Genomic DNA, 19,552 nt, shown 5'->3' on the forward strand with positions numbered 1-19,552 from the left:
GTCATGGAATAGATAAAGTCACCTGGGAAAAACAGAACAATGAGGGCAAATGGCCCATTCCAGGTGGCTCAGTGGTAAAGAATCTGCGGTTAATTCCCTAGTCCAGGAAGATCCCCTGGAGAAGGAAATGGCAACCCACCTCAGTATTCTTGTCTGGGAAATCCGATGGACAGAGGAGCCTCCCAGGTTATAGTCCATGGAGCTGCAAAGAGTCAGACGCGATTTAGCGACTGAGTATGCACATATGCAAAAATCTCTAGCCTTTGGGTCAGAAGGGGAAATAACAAAAGAATCCAAGAAGGAATGGTTAGAAGAATAGGAGGGAATGCCCCTATAGCAGGGTATTATGAAAGCTGAGGTGTAGATAGAGTAGCGTGAAAACGTTGAGAACAGAGAATATGTTAGTCATTAGAGAGAGTGGGGGAGGGAATTATTGCAGAATTGAGCGCCACCGAGCAGTGTAGACTGGTCCCTGTGAAATGAGCAGTCTTGAATTTGTATTGTTCCTGGTCTTCCTTGGAGTGTGTCTAGCAGTTCTGTCACAAATACAGAATTTGTGTACAGTCCAGAAAAGGCTGAGTGACTGAGATTTTGCCAGAGGAATTTGAAGGGAGGGAGACAAGTCAGAGGACTGAATATATGTGCAAGAAAGGGTTTATAAACTGGGCAAGGAAAGAAATGACTACAAATTGGATAGTGAAATGAAGATAGTGAAAGAAAGCCTCAGTGGAGAACGTAGGTCAGTGCATTGGAGTTCTGGATAAGATAGAAGCTGTGAACAAGCAAGCTATAAGGAAAGCATGTTGTTAAGGATAGTGGGTTTCAGTTAGTAATCAGAGGAGTGTTGGCGCTGCTTGTGATAACATTCAGGATGTGACCACTGGAACAGGATGCTGAAGACACATGGAAGTAAAGGTCTTCAGAGAGGCCTGGTTGTCCCCTTGATCCTAAATGTTCTTCACTGCCTCACTCTGCTTGGCTGGTTCCTTTGTGTCCTTCATAACTCCACTTAAAATCCCACTGATTACTTCACCTGAATTAAGTATTCTGTGCCCACAAAAAATTCTCATATGACATCCTGCTTTTATCTTTCATGCCTCTTAGCACAATTTAAATTGATACGTTAGCCTGCTTGTTGACTTGTTGCCCTCTTTTCTGCTTAAATTGAAGCTCCCTGTTTAGAGATTTTTGCCTATTTTGTGACTCAGGACTCCCCCCACCCCAGCCACCCTGTCCTTACATGTGGTAGGGCTGAGATATCTGTTGAGTGAACTAATAATACCAAGACTTGGAACAGAGAGAAGAACTGTGACCTCAGGTAGGTGAAGTGTGAAAATGCTTGTCACTTGGGATGGTTTCAGGGAACTTGATGTCCCCAAGCAGAGTCAACGTGTAAGTAGGTAAGTAGGAGGGGGGACTTTCAGAGAGGAGGGGGTGTGTACAAGAGAGGTCCTGTAAGTGGTGTTTCTCTGGCCAGGTGGTAGCTTTGGGGAAGGAGAGCAAGTGTGGGTACCAGGGTCAGCCCAGGGAGCATCCCAAGCATCATGGGAGTGAGAGTGCAGCGTGATTGACGGCAGTGGGGCTGAAGGCACGACTAGAGGAAACAGAAGGGGAGGTGCGGTGGATTTATGTATACTCAGCAGCCTCTCAGAAGGTGGTGGGCTCTTGGGTTTCACAGGATGGGGGGCAATCAGAGGGGAGAGGATAGGAGCAGATGATAACTTGTGAATGTCATCCCTCTTTATGGAGGCGGAAACTGGAAGCTGAGTAAGTTAGCTAAAGCGGTGTAGCTGGTAAGCAGCAGAGCCTGGCTGAGCCTGATCTCCAGTCAGCTTTTGGAGCCACACTCTTTCCCCTTAGCTCAGTTTCCCAGAAGGCCACACTTAAGTTTACACAAACATTAGAAGAGTTTAAGAGCATTTTCATGTGACGTGCACAATCTAAGCTGCATGTTAGTTTCCAATTAAAATGATGTGTTTTAGCATTGACGTTGTCAGCCTTTCCTCTTTTTGTGTTCAGGGTGGCTCTGTTATCAACTCATTCCCTGTTTAGTCTCTGGGGTGTTTGTACAATAAATGATGGTGTAGGACAATTTTATTTACCCCTTTTCTTACTGAATAGAGGCAGAATGAAACTGTGAATTTTTAAAGTTATTTTCCTGACAGTGAAACCATAATTGAAGTTTGCCAGAAATTCTTTTTCTCTTCTGGTTCTTCATTGCTGAGTTGTGTCTGACTCTTTTGAGACCTCATGGGCTGTAGCCCACCAGCCTCCTCTATGCGTGGAATTCTCAGGCAAGAATACTGGAGCAGGGTGCCACTTCCCAGTCCAGGGTATATTCCTGACCCAGGGATCAAACCCACATCTCCTGCATCTGCAGGCACTTTTTCTACCCCTGAGCCCCCAGGGAAGCCTGTTATTCTGGTTCTTGAAGGCAACCTGTGTAGCAACTTTTACTGAAGCTCCTCCTACTGTTACAGGTTTTAACTCTTGCTCCCAGTGCTGAAGTGACCTCAGGCATGCACTGAGAGGCAGGAACAGAGTGCGGTCTTTCTCAGATCTCCATATTCGTCAGAAGTAAGGGAGAAAGTGGCCAAAAGTTCAGGCTCCTGGGTTTCACTCTGAAGAATGTAGCTTACTAGAAACACACGTTTTCAACAAGGTCCCCAGGAATTCCAGTGGGGATAATATGTAAATCCCCAGAGCTTGGGTTCTTGGTTAAAGGGATGTGGATGTGGAGTCTGATTGTTGTTGTTTAGTCTCTAAGTTGTGTCCGACTCTTTTGAGACCCCAGTGGGTGGACTGTAGACCACCAGGCTCCTCTGTCCATGGAATTTCCAAGACAAGAATACTGGAGTGGTTTGTCATTTCCTTCTCCAGGAGATCTTCCCTCCCCAGGGATCAAACCCATGTCTTGTGCATCGGCAGGCAGATTCTCTACCACCTAGCCGCCAGGGAAGCCCTGGAGTCTGACAGACCTGGGTTAAACTCCACTCCTTTCTGTGTTTATGACCCTGGGCAAGTTACTTCACCTCACCAAGCCTCATTTCCTCATCCATAAAAAAGGGGTGATGATAGTCACCTACCTCCTTGTGAGGATTAAGTAAAAGGATGTTTACCAAGTTCTCAAAAGGATTTGGCCCTTAGTGACAACTCCAGAAGGGTTTGTGTTGTTAAGCTCCTCAGCCCTCATGGAGAGTTTGAATAAATTAAATTTCTCCACATTGTCATTACTAAAGATTATTTTGAAAGCAGCCACAGTTTCTTTGAGACTCTGCTTGCACTACTAACAGGCTAATTACTTCGTGTCAGCTAGCAGGAAAATTATTCCCTATTCATGGCAGAGGAATTTTGAGTTAGTGCCATCCCTTAATTATATCAATACTATTACATAGTGCTTGGGTTGGACAAGCTGATTCTGAAAGAATTAGATAAGATATTAAAGTTTATCTAGTTATGGTTAGAATATTGTCTTTGTATTGTGCAACCCTCTCTCTTCCTTCTTTCTTGGTTTGTGGTGTCTTTGCCTGGGGATTACATTTTATTTTTCTTGTCTTGAAAAAAATACTTACAGTGAATTCCTCCCCTTAGATTTCCTTAGAAAATGTTCTTGTTTATATCTCCCTGAAGAAGGTGATCCAGTGTTTTCTGTTGTAACCCCAAACCAATATGAACCTAGAAATGCAACAGAAAATACAGAATCATGGTGCCCTCAAACCAGAGAGCTGAGTTTCGTCCTGGTAGGGGGTTTTAAAGCAGACATAATGAAGCTACAAAGTATATCGAGGAACTTCTGAAATAATTGAAAAATTCAAGAGTTTCTATATGGAGGTGATTGAGTTTTTCAGACCCTCTTGACTATGGAATGAAAAGGCCTGAGAGGAATATAATCCAAATTTTTTAAGTTGTGAAGGATACTAGATGGTGAACATGGGCCTGCTACAATATGTACTTTTTGACCCATTAATAATTATTCAGGGAATTTATCACAGTGATATTTTGTACATATCAGAAATGACACATGTTCATTGCAGCATTGTTTGCAAACAACCTAAATGTGGTCACCTGGTTGAAAAAATTAAGATATAGGTACATCATAGGATGGTTTCCCCAGTGGTTCAGTGGTAAAGAATCTGCCTGCAATGCAGGAAATGTGGGTTCAGTCTCTGGGTTGGGAGATCCCATGGAGAAGGAAATGGCAACCCATTCCAGTATTCTTGCCTGGAGAATTCCATGGACAGAGGAGCCTGGCAGGCTACAGTTCACGGGGTCGCAGAGTCAGATACATCTTAGCAACTAAACACCACCACCGTAGAATACTATTCAGCTACAAAAAAGACTGAGGCTGACTTCTGCTTCCAGTCACCGTAGTTAACTAGGAACCAAACTTGCCCTCCAGCTGAAAGCAACTGTGAAATGAGACAGAATATACAAGGCAACTGTTTTCGGGTGTTGAGCGACAGGGAACGTAAACCGGTGATCCTTGCGAGAGGGAAACACAAGGTGAGCCCCTCCCGTTTGCGCATGGCCTTGGCTTTCTCTCAGGGGCACTCTCCCTGCTGCCCACGGAAGGTAGAGCCGAGCAGAGCAAGCCTGGCCGTGTCAGGGCCAAGCTGCTGAGACAGGTGGGCGGCCGCAGATTCTGTGGGGCCGCTGCAGTTTTGGCTGAGGTGCACTTGAGAGAGTGTGGGGTCTGGGGGAGATCCTTTCCTGCCAGGCAGGAGGTGGGGGAGGATGAAGAAGAGGCTGGTGATCCCAGGGACCATGCCGGGTAGAGCTGGACCAAGCTGTAGCTCAAGCAGAGGGGAGCTCTTTCCCAGCACCTCAGGCGAGACACCAGGAGGCCAGCCCGTAGGCATCAGGACCACATCTGAAATAAAGGGTATGCCTGAAAACAGTTCACAACTGAAGGAGTTTCACTCTGACAAAGAATAAAACCAAGTCTGACAAGATCAAAAGGAGTAAAACGTAAAATGCACCCTGACTAGAACTGCTTATGGCAGGATGTGGGTTAGTGATTCTGAAACTGTTTGCGTGCTCTAGACTTGAACAAAAGTATATTGAGTGTAATGTGAGTCAGGTTTTTTTTTTTTTTTCTTTTTACTGTGGGCAAGGAGAGTTATAAATGTTAGAAGACGAAGGGCTGAAATGTACTCTGTGCTGTTAGATTGAAATGGGAGTTACCAGTATATGAACACATAGTTCTTAATATCTTTATCTTGATTTCTGCATATAGATAGATACCGCTTTCTATTTATATCTTATTTCTTAGTTCTGAGATTTCTGTTTATATCTTAGTTCTGTCAGCTGTCACAGCAGTTTGTGCCTGCGTGCTAAGTTGCTTCAGTGGTGTCTGACTCTTTTCAGCCCTGTGGACTGTAGCCCTCCAGGCTCCTGTGTCCATGGGATCCTCCAGGCTCCTGTGTCCATGGGATCCTCCAGGCAAGAACACTGGAGTGGGTTGGCATGTCCTCCTCCAGGGATCTTCCCGACCCAGGGATCAAACCCACGTGTCTTACATGTCCTGTGTTGGCAGGCGTGTTCTTTACCCCTAGCACCACCTGGTAAGCCCAGTAAGCAATGAGCAAACATAGTTGCCAGATCTTGGTTTCTAAGTTTGCCATTCTCTATGAAAAGGAATCAGAACTTCTTGGGGGAAAAAAAGACCTGTACCAGGGCTGGAGCAGGGAAAGTACATCTTGTAGTACCTTGTAATTATGGAAGTAAGGAAGTATTCAAAGAATGATGGACACATATCAGAACACAGAGGCGAGCTTTAAGGGGCTCTTCCTAGCCAAATCTGGGACAGTATGAGAATCAGAATAAATAATGATAAATCTGGATAATAGCCCATTGAGTAAAATAATCTGAGTCCATTCTGATGTAAATGAGCAATTGAATAAGTAGATAGATGGAGAAAAAGAGAAGATTCTTCCTTAAAATAGTGAATCAATGAATTAAATATTAGTTCATTAAGTAGTAAATTAAAGAATAATGGGTTCAAAAATTATTGAAGGATGCTAAAATTAGTGGGTGACAGTTTATTGAGGAAGAGGATATTTACATAGTTTAAACTATCTTCCCCACAAAATACTTATTAATTACAAAGGGGAAAAAACACCAACTTTATAAGGCAAAAATTACCTACACCAAGTGATCAAAGTTAATCTCACCGATATTGGGACAAACAGATATCAAATGTACCCTAATACAATGCACTGATAAGGGCACAGCATAACTTTTTGTGACATTCTTGTCAAAATGTATGTATCCTAAATCTAATGACAAGGAAACATCTGCAAAAAACAAACAAACAAACAAAAAGACCAGATTTGTGATTACCAGAGGCAGTGGTAGGAGAAGCAGGAATTGGATGAGAGTGGTCAAAAGGTGCAAACCTCCAGCTGTAAGAGACGTACTACTAGGGGTGCAGAAGTGTAGTTAACACTGCTGTACTGCTATATGTGGGCTTCCCAAGTGGTGCAGTGGTAACGAATCCACCTGCCCGTGTGGGAGAAGCAGGTTCCATCCCTGAATTGGGAAGATCCCCTGGAGGAGGAAATGGCAACCCACTCCAGTATTCTTGCCGGGAAAATCCCATGGACAGAAGAGCCTGACAGACTATAGTGCATAGCGTCGCAAAGATGCAGACACGACCGAGCAACTGATCAAAGCAGATCAACCAACCAACATTATATATAAAAGTTAAGAGTAAATCCTAAAAGTTCTCATCATGGGGAAAAATATTTTCTTCCCTATTTCTTTGCTGTATCTATATGAGATGATGGGTGTTCACTAGACTCATTGTGGTAATCATTTGAGGCATGTAAGTCAAATCATTATGCTGTACACCTTAAATATACAGTGTAGTATGTCAGCTATGTCTCAGTAAAACTGGAGGAAGAAATTATAAATAACCTAGACAAAAATGTGACTAGACACCCACGTTTGTTTAAGCACATAGGAGGATACTCAAGAAAATGAGTATCTTCTCTCCTCAGTGCTTAAACAAATATGTTCAATATGCCTCCCGGAAGGGGAACCAGGTGGCCAAGGGCTGGAGAGAAATTCAGTAAATACTCCTGTAATATTGGAATTCTGTCTCATACACACTTGCACAACAGAATAGATAAGGGAATTTAACAACAAATGTAAGAAGCCAGAGGCAATACCATGCTTTCCAGAAAAGGTATTCCTCACAAAGCAAGCCTCTAATTAACCATAGTTGATTTTGGTTAAATCAGTGAGAGCGCTTGGGTTGATTAAAGAAAGTTATTGCTCTTCAGCACAACAACTGATGCCCTTTTGGACATTATGGAGAGCAAACCATTAGTATATATTCTTTGTCGTCAGCTCCAGGTGAGTGTGGACTTTGTTCTTTCTTTTGTCCTAATGAGGATTTCTTGAAACAATGGACTACTGTTATAGAATATAATTTAAAGATTTTTTTTTAGTGGCTAGACTTCTTAAACTTTTAGCTTCCTCCCTCTGATAGTTAATCTCAAACAGATGGCGATTAGGTACAAGCTTTGACATTTTAAATGATGGGGTAATGTTTATAGAGGGTGTGGTTCACTGGAAATGTATGAACGCAAATTCCAAGTTGACACTGTACAGCACGGATACCAATAATCAAATACCTTTTATTATGATGGTATTAGGGTTTGGTGGATCAGGGTTAAGGAACCGAGGAGGGGAATTCAGTGTCGGTATTCATAGAAGAATGCATCCGTGAGCGTTTTGTAGATTGCTGGTCTTTTTCCTGTTTTCTTGAAATTTGGAAGACAATGTAGCATGTATGCTGAGCCACACAGTCTTAAGTGGGACATCTCTGCTGCTAGTGTTTCATAGTTAATAGGGCTCGGAAATGCCACCTGGCTCTCAGGTTTAGCTGCCCACATCCTTTAAACTAAGCGTTCACCCTGCTTTCTGTCACTTCTCTTTAGCAGGCCTCATTGCTGATAATAGCAAGTATTGCTATAATACAGGTAAGTAGCCATCAACTCTTAAAGCTAACAATTTTTGAGCATCCACTCTGGTTAAAGGTAAGGGTTTCCATAGTGGCTCAGACAGTAAAGAATCTGCCTGCAATGCAGGAGACCCAGGTTCGATCCCTGGGTCAGGAAGATCCCCTGGAGAAGGGAATGGCTACCCACTCCGGTATTCTTGCCTAGAGAAACCCCATGGACAGAGGAGCCTGGTGGGCTACCGTCCATGGGATCACAAAGAGCTGGACACGACTGAGCAGCTAACACTGAGTCTATTAAGGTGCCCTTTTCCTTTTCTGAGGAAATCAGTAAAAGCTCAATTCCTGAGTCACCATCTTGGTTGTGTCATATTCTTCTACCTCTGGCTCTGTGTCTCTCCCACCCCTGCCACCAGCCCCAATTAATTGTCACTTCACATTGATCCTATAATAACATTTTTTCCTGGTTGTATTGAATATTAGGGACCCTATGAACCTTCAGTGAGTTCGTGGGTCAGTTGTGTGTATTAACTCTCTCTACTGCCTCCCTCCCAGTTTCTCCTCAACCCACACTGTTCCAGCTTTGATCCCACCACTCCACTGAAACAATTCTGCTGCCAAACCAGCCTTTGATCCTCAGGCCTACAGCTGGCTTCTTGGGCAGTTGACCTGTGTGGTCGCACAAGGCACACATTTAGTTTAAGGCCCTGCCATCCCGGTCTTGACATTTTCACTGATTTTCTACAAGAGACCCCACGTTTACATCTTATACTGGATCCCACAAACGATGTAGCTGGTCGTGTCCAGGCCTGATCTTACCAAGTCTCTTTGAAGCCTTCGACAGCAGCCCTGTCACCCTCTGTGAGGACACGCTCTATTCCTGCACACCGCAGTCTCCTGGCCCTTCCTGCTCCACTAATGGCCCCTTCCTTTCGCTTCCTTCTCTCCAGGTTAAGTACCTTCATCCGCTTCTGTATCTAGACTTACTGCTTGAGTGACCCCATCCAATTTCCAGTCTTTAATGTATTATCTACACTGTCACTGCTGACAGTAGCAAAAACTAAAGCTACCATAATGATAGCTACAGCTGAGTGTTCTCTGTGTGCCAGGCTTGGCTTATGAGTATTATTTCACTTAATGCCTTAAATGCCTTAGTCTCATTAAATATCTCTAGCATTCACCTGGGTGCCCAGGCCAGTAGCCAGGCACTTTGTTTTCTTTTCTATCTTTCCCCTCACATCTAGTGTGTTTGCAAACCTTGTGGACTCTGTCTTTACAATATACCTTGGTTTTGACTATTTCTCCCGCTTCCACAGCCTGGTCCAGACCACCTCCTTCTGGCTGGACTATTGCAACAGCCTCCAAACTGATTTCCTTCTTCCCTCTGTATGCACTCCAAACAACAGCCAGACTGATATTTTCTGTTTGTTTTGTCTAAACATTTTTTTGAAGTATAAGATATGTACCAACGTTGAACAGCTTGCTGAATCTCCACAGTGTGACTTGCCTGTTTTGCCAGTACCCTTGATCTCCCTTATAGCCACTGTCCTCCCTGCCTGCCACCCACATAATCTCTATGCTGACTTCTAACTCCATAGATCAGTTTTGCTTCTTGAACTTCGTGAGTACATTTTAATTACACAGGTACACAGGATGTATATACCACAATTTGTCTATCTGTTTTATTTTGATGGGCAGTTGGGTTTCTAGTTTTGGTCTTCTTTGAGTAATGTTCCATAAATATTACTGTGTATATCTTCTGCTGAACATGTGTAAGAATTTCTGCAGGTATTTGACTTAGAAGTTGAATTGCTGAGTCAGATGGTAAGTGTATAATCGGCTGCTTGTTGTTGCATGTCTGACTCCTGCTACCTCATGGACTGTTGCCCACCAGGCTCCTCTGTCCATGGGATTTCCCAGGACAGAGGACTGCAGTGGGTTGCCATTTCCTTCTCCAGGGGATCTTCCTGATCCAGAGATCGAACCCACTTCTACATTTTGCAGGAGGATTCTTTACCACTGAGCCACCAGGGAAGCCCAAATATAGTCATCTTGTGTGCGTGTGTGTGTGTGTGTATGGTTTTTCTGTGTTAGTTGCTCAGCTGTGTCTGACTCTTTGAACGCTATGGACTGTAGCCCTCTGGGTTTCTTTGTCCATGGAATTCTCCAGGCAAGAATACTGGAATGGGTTGCCATTTCCTTCTCCAGGGGATCTTCCTGACCCAAGGATACAACCCAGGTCTCCTGCACTGCTGGCAGATTCTTTACCATCTGAGTCACCAGGGAAGTCTTTCAGCTTAACAGATTTCAAAACAATTTTCCAAGGGTGGTTATAACCACCAACATTATCTGAGAGTTCCCTTGTTCCACATACTCACCAAGATTTGGTATTATTTATCTCTTGTGTTGTGTTTTTCATTGTCTGCCCTCTGATGGATAAGGATAAGAGGCTTATGGAAGCTTCCTGATGGGAGAGACTGACTGAGGGGGAAACTGAGTCTTTTTCTCATGGGCGGGGCCATGCTCCATAAATCTTTAATCCAATTTTCTGTGGATGGGGGGGTGGGGGGGGGGGCTGTGTTCCATCCCTGTTTTCTGATCTGAGGCCAAACTATGGTGGAGGTGATGAAGATGATGGCGACCTCCTTCGAAAGGTCCGGTGCACGCACTGCTGCACCCAGAGCCCCGGACCCTGCAGCAGCCACCGCCCACCCACGCCTCGGCCAGAGCGCCTGGACACTCACAGACAAGTCTGGGTCAGTCTCTTGTGGGGTCACTGCTCCTTTCTCCTGGGTCCTGGTGCCCACAGGGTTCTGTCTGTGCCCTCCAGAGTCTATTTCCCCTGTGTAAGTTCTGGCGGCTCTATGGTGGGGTTAACGGCGACCTCCTCCAAGAGGGCTTACGCCACACCCAGGTCTGCTGCACCCAGAGCTCCTGCCCCTGCAGCAGCCCGCTGCTGACCCGTACCTCCTCAGGAGACACTGAAACACTCAAAGGCAGGTCTGGCTCAGTCTCGGATCACATGGAGCACAGCCTTACCTAACTCAACAAAACCATGAGCCATGCCAGGTAGGGCCACCCAAGAAGGACAGGTCATGGTGGAGAGTTCTGACAAAACACATTCCACTGGAGAAGGGAACGGCAAAGCCCTTCAGTATTCTTGCCTTGAGAACCCATGAACAGTATAAAAAGGCAAAAAGACAGGACACTGAAAGATGAACCCCCCAGGTCAGTAGGTGCCCAACATGCTACTGGAGATCAGTGGAGAAATAACTCCAAAAAGGATGGAGCCAAAGCAAAAACACCACCCAGTTGTAGATGTGACTGGTAATGGGAGTAGAGTCTAATGCTATAAAGAACAATACTGCATTGGAACCAGTTAGGTCCATGCATCAAGGTAAATTGGAAGTGGTCAAACAGGAGATGGTAAGAGTGAACATCTCCTTTTTAGGAATCAGTGAAGTAAAAGCGACTGGAATGGGTGAATTTAACTGAGATGACCATTATATCTACTACTGTGGGCAACAGTCCCTTAGAAGTCGAGTAGCCCTCAGAGTTAACAAAAGTGTCTGAAATGCAGTACTTGGATGCAATCTCAAAAATAACAAAATGATCTCTGTTCATTTCCAAGGCAAACCATTCAGTATCACAGTAATCCAAGTCTATGCCCCAACCAGTAAGGCTAAAGATGCTGAAGTTGAACGGTTCTATGACAATCTACAAGACCTTCTAGAACTAACACCCAAAAAAAGATGTCCTTTTCATTTTAGGGGACTGGAATGCAAAAGTAGGAAGTCAGGAAACACCTGGAGTAACAGGCAAGTTTGGCCTTAGAGTACAGAAGAAGCAGGGCAAAGGCTAACACAGTTTTGTCAAGAGAATGCACTGGTCATAGCAAACACCCTCTTCCAACAACACAAGAGAAAACTCTATACATGGACATCACCAGATGGTCAATACCAAAATCAGATTGATTATATTCTTTGCAGCTGAAGATAGAGAAGCTGTATATAGTCAGCAAAAACAAAACTGGGAGTTTACTGTGGCTCAGATCATGAACTCCTTATTGCCAAATTCAGACTTAAATTGAAGAAAGTAGGGAAAACCACTAGACCATTCAGGGATGACCTAAATCAAATCCCTTACAATTATACAATGGAAATGACAAATAGATTGAAGGGATTGGATCTGATAGAGTGCCTCAAGAACTATGGATGGAAGTTTGTGACATTGTACAGGAGGCAGTGATCAAGACCATCCCCAAGAAAAAGAAACACAAAAAGGCAAAATGGTTGTCTGAGGAGGCCTTACAAATAGCTAAGAAAAGGAGAGAAGCTAAAGGCAAAGGAGAAAAGGAAAGATATACCCATTTGAATGCAGAGTTCCAAAGACTAGCAAGGAGAGATAAAACCTTCCTTAGTGATCAATTCAAAGAAATAGAGGAAAACAATAGAATGGGAAAGACTAGAGATCTCATCAAGAAAATTAGAGATATCAAGGAAACATTTCATGCAAAGATGGGCTCAATAAAGGACAGAAATGGTATGGACCTAACAGAAGCAGAAGATATTAGGTAGAGGTGGCAAGAATACACAGAAGAACTATACAAAAAAGATCTTCATGACCCAGATAACCACAATGTGATCGCTCAGCTAGAGCCAGACATTCTGAAATGCAAAGTCAAATGGGCCTTAGGGAGTATCACTATGAACAAAGCTAGTGGAGGTGATGGAATTCCAGTTGAGCTATTTCAAATCCTGAAAAATGATGGTGTGAAAGTTCTGCACTCAATATGCCAGCAAATTTGGAAAACTCAGCAGTGGCCACAGGACTGGAAAAGGTCAGTTTCCATTCCAATCCCAAAGAAAGGCAATGCCAAAGAATGTCAAACTACCACACAGTTGCACTTATCTCACACATTAGCAAAGTAATGCTCAAAAGTCTCCACGTGAGGCTTCAACAGTACGTGAGTTGAGAACTTCCAGATGTTCATGCTGGTTTTAGAAAAGCCAGAGGAACCAGACATCAAATTGCCATCATTGAAAAAACAAGAGAGTTCCAGAAAAACTTCTGCTTTTTTGACTATGCCAAAACCTTTGACTGTGGATCACAGCAAACTGTGGAAAATCCTTAAAGAGATGGGAATACCAGACCACCTTACCTGCCTCCTGAGAAATCTGTATACAGGGCAAGAAGCAACAGTTAGAACTGGACATGGGACAATCGACTAGTTCCAAATAGGGAAAGGAGTATGTCAAGGCTGTATATTGTCACCCTGCTTATCTAACTTACAGGCAGACTACATCATGAGAAATGCTGGGCTGGATGAAGCACAAACTGAAATCAAGATTGCCAGGAGAAATATCAATAACCTCAGATATGCAGATGATACCACCCTTACAGCAGAAAGCAAAGGTGAACTAAAGAGCCTCTTGATGAAAGTGAAAGAGGGTGAAAAAGTTGGCTTAAAGCTCAACATTCAGAAAACGAAGATCATGGCATCTGGTCCCATCACTTCATGGCAAATAGAAGGGGAAACAATGGAAACAGTAAGAAACTTTAATTTCTTGGGCTCGAAAATCACTGCAGATGGTGACTGCAGCCATGAAATTAAAAGAAGCTTGCTCCTTGGCAGAGAAGTTATGACCAACCTAAACAGCATAATAAAAAGCAGAGACATTACTTTGTGATAACAGTCCATCTAGTCAACGCTATGGTTTTTCCCAGTAGTCATGTATGGATGTGAGAACTGGACTATAAAGAAAGCTGAGCACCAAAGAATTGATGCTTTTGAACTGTGGTGTTGTAGAGGACTCTTGGGAGTCCCTTGGCCTGCATGGAGATCCAGTCGGTCAGTCCTGGAGGAAATCAGTCCTGAATATTCATTGAAAGGACTGATTCTGAAGCTGAAGCTCTAATACTTTGGCCACCTAATGTGAAGAACTGACTCATTAGAAAAACCCTGATGTTGGAATGGATTGAGGGCAGGAGGAGAAGAGGGCAGCCCTAGGATGAGATGGTTGGATGGCATCACCAACTCAATGGACATGAGTTTGAATAAGCTCCGGGAGTTGGTGATGGACAGGGAAGCCTGACGTGCTGCAGTCTGTGGGGTTGCAAAAAGTCGGATGTGACCGAGCGACTGAACTGAACTGATCTCTTCTATTGTAGCCATTCTAATGAGAGTGTAGTAATATCTCGTTGGCGTTTTAATTTGCACTTTCCTGGTGACTGTGGATTTGAGCACCTTTATATACATTTATTGGCCATTGTATATCTTCCCTTATGAAGTGCCTATTTAAGCCCTTTGCCTATTTGCCTACTGTGTTTTCTTGACTTTCCTTATTGATTTGTTGGGTTCTTTATATATTCTTTGTTATATGTTGGATAACTGTATTGTGAATATCTTTTTCCTCTCTGTGGCTTACCATTTTATTTGCTTAGTGATGTCTTTCAGTGAATAAAATTTCTTAATTTTAGTGTAGTACAAATTATCATTCTTCTAGTATTTTAGTAATTTTCATGTGTTATTTAAACAATCATACCTACCCCAGGGGCCATGAATATATTCCCCTAAGTGCTCTTCTAAACGCTTATTGTTCTGCCTATTGTATTTAGATCTGTAATCCATATGGAATTATTTTCGTGTCTAGTATAAAATATAGGATACATTGTTTTTCTCATTGTGAATACCCAGTTGATCCACCATTATTATTGGCTAGCCCATTCTTTTCTCAGTCAAAATGACAGTTTTCTTAAATCACAAGATACTCCTGTTGAGAATCCCTTAGTGGCTTAGAACTAAATACACACCTCTCACATGGCTCCTTGCCGGCATCTGCTTCCTTCTTGGCTTCCATCCCTGGTTGTCTTTTTCTCCCTGTCCTGGCAGACATGCTGGCCTCCTTGCTGTTCCTCAGACTGCCAAATTCATTGCTGTCTCAGGCCCTACATGTGGAGTCCTTCTGCCTGGAGTGCTCTTTCTTCATGTCTTAGCCTGAACCACTTGTCATTTCCCTCAAGTCTCTGCTCAGATGGGGGTGTCCTTTCCTTAAACAGAACCACTCACCACTCTGTATAACATTAAGAATGGGAAAAAGGTATAAGCTTCCATTATAAGTACAAGAGACGTGATGTATAACATTCATTAACACTGCTGTATGAAAATTGCTGAGGGAGTAAGTCCTAAGAGTTCTTATCACAAGGGAAAATTTTTTTTTCTATTTCTTTAATAAGAATTATGAGATGATAGATGTTCGCTAAATCTATTGTGGTAATCATTTTATGATGTATATCTCATAACTGAAAGAAAAGAAAGAATAAATAATATATAAAAGTCCTCTGAATGTGTATGACATTACTGATGAACCATCTCCTACTCTATGGCAGTTCCATGAATTGTGTCTTATTTCCCTTTGTAGCTCTTGTTTGTAGTGTAATACCTTAGAACTCGAGTCCTAAATGTAACACATATGATAATTCATGGTTTTCCCTGTTTTGTCACCTTAGCTGCAAATAATTTGAACCTGATTTATTTAATAATTTGATGAATTGTGATGGAACATCAGCTTTTGTACTTTAAGAAAAAAAAGCGGGGGATAGTATGCCGCTTATAAACTCACTTTAACTATTTTATATGGAAACAATGCATAGACCAAGTTCAAATGAATTTTATCTATGGCTGAAGAACTTAGAAGCTTTTCAGAGCTTCAGAGACTTTATTTTTCTCTTCTAAGAGTAATACTAATTGTGTTTCGAGGTATTTTTTCCTGAACATTCTATAATATAAACTTAATGATTCTCACTGACCTGGTTTCTCTCACTGGGGCTATTTTGGGGGTACAGGCATATATAATGGGCTTCCCTGGTGGCTCAGTTGGTAAAGAATTCGCCTGCAATGCAGGAGACCTGGGTCAATCCCTGAGTTGGGAAGATTCCCCTGGAGAAGGGCATGGCTACCCACTCCAGTATTCTGGAATGGAGAATTCCATGGATTGTATAGTCCATGGGGTTGCAGAGTTGGATATGACTGAGCGACTTTCACTTCACTTCACTTCAATGCATATATAACATTTGGTTTTGTGGCAAAGAGTTAGATCTGTCTTTCATTTGTTTACTTCTTGATCAAAGGCATTTATTTCCACTATTGATTCCATTTGTCTTCCTTTTCTTAAAGTCTTAAGGTGATGTCTGAAACACATGATTCTTTTATTAACTGTAGGATGTCATAACAGAGCCCAAAGTGGGTTTTAAGCTTACCTTATCTAGCTATAAGAGGCATTACTGGTCAGTTAACAAAACTGGAAAACATTTGGTCAGTTAAAGTACTGTCACTGATAAATTTTGTGAAGTTGATTGCAGTGTTGTTGGAATGTAGAAGAATAGCTTTATTCTTAGAAATATGCCCTTAAATATTTAGGAATAAAGGTGCCATGGTGTTGAATTTGCTTACCCCAAAATGGCTTAAGAAAAAAATTGTGTGTGTGTGTGTGAGTGTGCGCATGTGCGTGCACATGCATGCTTGTGTACAGAAAAAGAGAGAGTGAGCCCACAAGAAAATTATAAACCAAATGGGGCAAAATAGTAACAACAGGTGAATCTGGTAAAACGTATATTCATGTTCATTATACTGTTAATGTAACTGTTCTGCAACTGTGAAATTATCTCCACATGAACAGTTGAAAAAAATCATCTCCAGCCCCCTCAGGAGAAGCATGCAGCGCTTTTGACACAGAGAGTAAGTTACTTTCTCAGTCACCCTGAGAGAGACAGAACTGACCCCCAGTCCTGTGTCTCTGTTGTACTGAGCTGCCTTTTTTAGTAAACAGTCATTGAGTCCTAACCAAATACAGGGGCCACTGATCCTGCTGTATGGCTACATAGGACACAGCCACGCTTGCGTGTTAGTGATGTGGCTTTGGGCTTCTTTTCAAAATATTTTTGCCGTTACCTGGTCTGTCGTGCCACCTCCAGCCTCTCTGTTACCTGGACATCTTGTTATTAGATACCCTGCCCATTGTAATGAGACATGCCTGTGTTTGCAGTTTAACACACAGTGGTCTTGTTCTTCTGTTTCTTAATAGCTACCGGTTCTTGGGATACATTTCTCATGCTGTGGAGCCTCAGGCCGCAAGCTAGAGCTTTCAGATACGTGGGTCACAAGGACGTTGTCACCAGCCTGCAGTTTTCCCCACTTGGAAACTTACTGGCATCAGCTTCACGAGACAGGACCATTAGACTCTGGATCCCTGACAAGTAAGAGCAGAATAGCTGTTACGCGGTGGGTTTGGAAATGTAAAAGATAACTGGGATTGAGATTCTGTCCCTCTTGGACTGCCTAACCCCTCAGATACATGTACATCTTTACTCTAAGACACAAACGAGGCTTACTGGCCTGGTAAAATTATTTCATACCATTTTCCCCTCATCTTGAACTCATAATTGTGTCTTCTGTTTGGAAACTATTTCTAACCATGGAAATATGCTTAATAATGTCTTAAGTGTTTTTTTAGGAGAGGCGGTTAGGGAGGGTGATGGTTATCAATCCCTTTATAAATCTCATGTAAGCTTTAGATTATCTCCCCAGAGAGATACACATTGGACTGCCTCACCAAGATTTTACAGTTTATGGTAACTCAGATGATAAAGAATCTGCCTGCAATACAGGAGACCCAGGTTCGATCCCTGGGTCGGGAAGATCCCCTGGAGAACAGAATGGCTACCCACTCCAGTATTCTTGCCTGGAGAGTTCCATGGACAGATGAGCCTGGTGGGCTGCAGTTCACAGGGTTGTAAAGAGTCTGACATGATGGAGCAATTAACACTTTCACTTTCAACCCACTACCTTTTCAAACCCTAGCTGATAGTCCATCTATTTTAAGCAGTTATTGAGCCTTGATTATTTTTAAAAAGTTTTTAAACTCTTAATTATATGGATTTCAAACATGTATGAAAATAGAGTAGATAGCATGACAGCTCCCCACCATAACCATCCACCAGATTGAGTAGTTCTTCAGAGTTCTGTCAGTCTTGTTTCATCTGTCCACCCCCTTTTCTTCTGGGATATATACATATCAGATCACATCAGATAAAAAGAAATGTTTTCCTTCACTCTGTGGGGGCGGGATTTGATCTGTGGTTCGTGCCTGAATGGGCCCAGGCACTCCCAAATAAATGAAAGTTCCTGAAGCATTTCCCTGCCAGTGGGCACTTTTTTTCCCTGCCACTGCCTAAAGGAAACTCCAAACTGAGAAATCTGAAGAGTATCTCAAGGCAGGACAACACTACTGAGGAGAAGTGACATGTTGACATGTTCTGACACTACAGATAGCAGTGTAAGAGGGAGTTGTAAGGAAGAGAGACTGGCTCAGGGTCTAAAAGGGAAAGCATATTTTAAAGCCTTGACTTTGAGAATTTTGGACTAGTGGTTTGCTGTTTTCAGCACAGCCTCCATCTCCCATTGCTATTTTGGGGAAAGCTCAGTGAGTAAAGCACTGGGTAGACGAGCTAAAAGCACACGGAATCATTCATTTTCACTGCCTGATCTAAGCACCACAATTAGGCTTGTGTAGATATGTCTAGTTCCTCTTCCTGAATCATACCTCAGCAGGCCAGGGCAACAGTGGACCATGGCAATGAGAAGGAAACTGATGAACCAGTTATCTGTTGCTGCATAACGGCGGTCCCCAGACTTAGAAGCTTGACAGTAACTGTCATTTCTCCCAGTTGTTGGGGCTGTCTGGACGATTTATCCCACTGCCCCAGTAATGTGGGCCGTTAGGCATCTTCATTACACTGGCAGCTGGGCTGGCAGGTCCAGTGCCTCCCTCAGATGCCAGTGGCCTTGGTGTTGGCTGTTGGCTGGGCGCCTTTGTCCTCCACCTGCCCTTTCTCCAGCAGCATAAAAGGACTTCCTTGCAGCATGGCAGCTGTTCGGGCAATCTAGGACAACCAAAGCCGAAGCGGCTAGACTTCTTAAAGGCTGGGCCTGGAACCTGCCCAGTGTGCCTTCTGCCACATCCTGTCGGTCACTCAGTCACAACAGTAGCCTGACTGCAACTTGAGATTTGAAGGAGGAGAAATTGGTGGATTCTGCCACTGGTGGGGAAGAGTGGTGTGTGTGCCTGGGGGAGAGAGGAGCTGTGGGCAGCCAGGTGAGCAGACCGACACCACAGCTGGTGATTGGAAGGCTGAGAAAGGCTAGCAGGAGCGAGCTGGCAGGCAGGTGTGGCTGGCGTTGGTCACGGTGGGCAGTCAAGAGAATTCGGGTAGAAAGGGCAGGTACCTGTGTGGGAAGTGGACAGACTCTGTTAAGGCAGGTGAGGAGCTAGAAACCAGCTAAGCACCAGCAAAACAAACACTGGGCACTCCTATCTTGGGTTCTTACATACTTCCTGTTGGGACGGGATCTGGATTCATTGGTTGGACCTGCCTATTGCCAAGAACTATTGTCATGAATTCCTTATTGCCAAATTCAGGCTTAAATTGAAGAAAGTAGGGAAAACCACTAGACCATTCAGGTATGACCTAAATCAAATTCCTTACGATTATACAATGGAAATGACAAATAGATTCAAGGGATTAGAT

At 43.4% G+C, this 19,552-nt stretch overlaps 1 protein-coding gene across 3 annotated transcripts in view; it reads left to right on the top strand.

Moving 5' to 3' along the window:
• POC1B (POC1 centriolar protein B) overlaps positions 1-19,552 on the top strand; it is a 108,946-nt gene that overhangs the window by 12,268 nt on the left and 77,126 nt on the right. For all 3 annotated transcript variants that reach the window (XM_040234440.1, XM_040234441.1, XM_040234442.1), the window contains exon 3: positions 17,050-17,221. In XM_040234440.1, the coding sequence (XP_040090374.1) occupies positions 17,050-17,221 (172 nt within the window). The remainder of the gene's footprint in view (positions 1-17,049; positions 17,222-19,552) is intronic.

The sequence above is a fragment of the Oryx dammah genome, unplaced genomic scaffold, assembly GCF_014754425.2.
Source record: "Oryx dammah isolate SB20612 unplaced genomic scaffold, SCBI_Odam_1.1 HiC_scaffold_29, whole genome shotgun sequence".
Lineage (NCBI taxonomy): Eukaryota > Metazoa > Chordata > Mammalia > Artiodactyla > Bovidae > Oryx > Oryx dammah.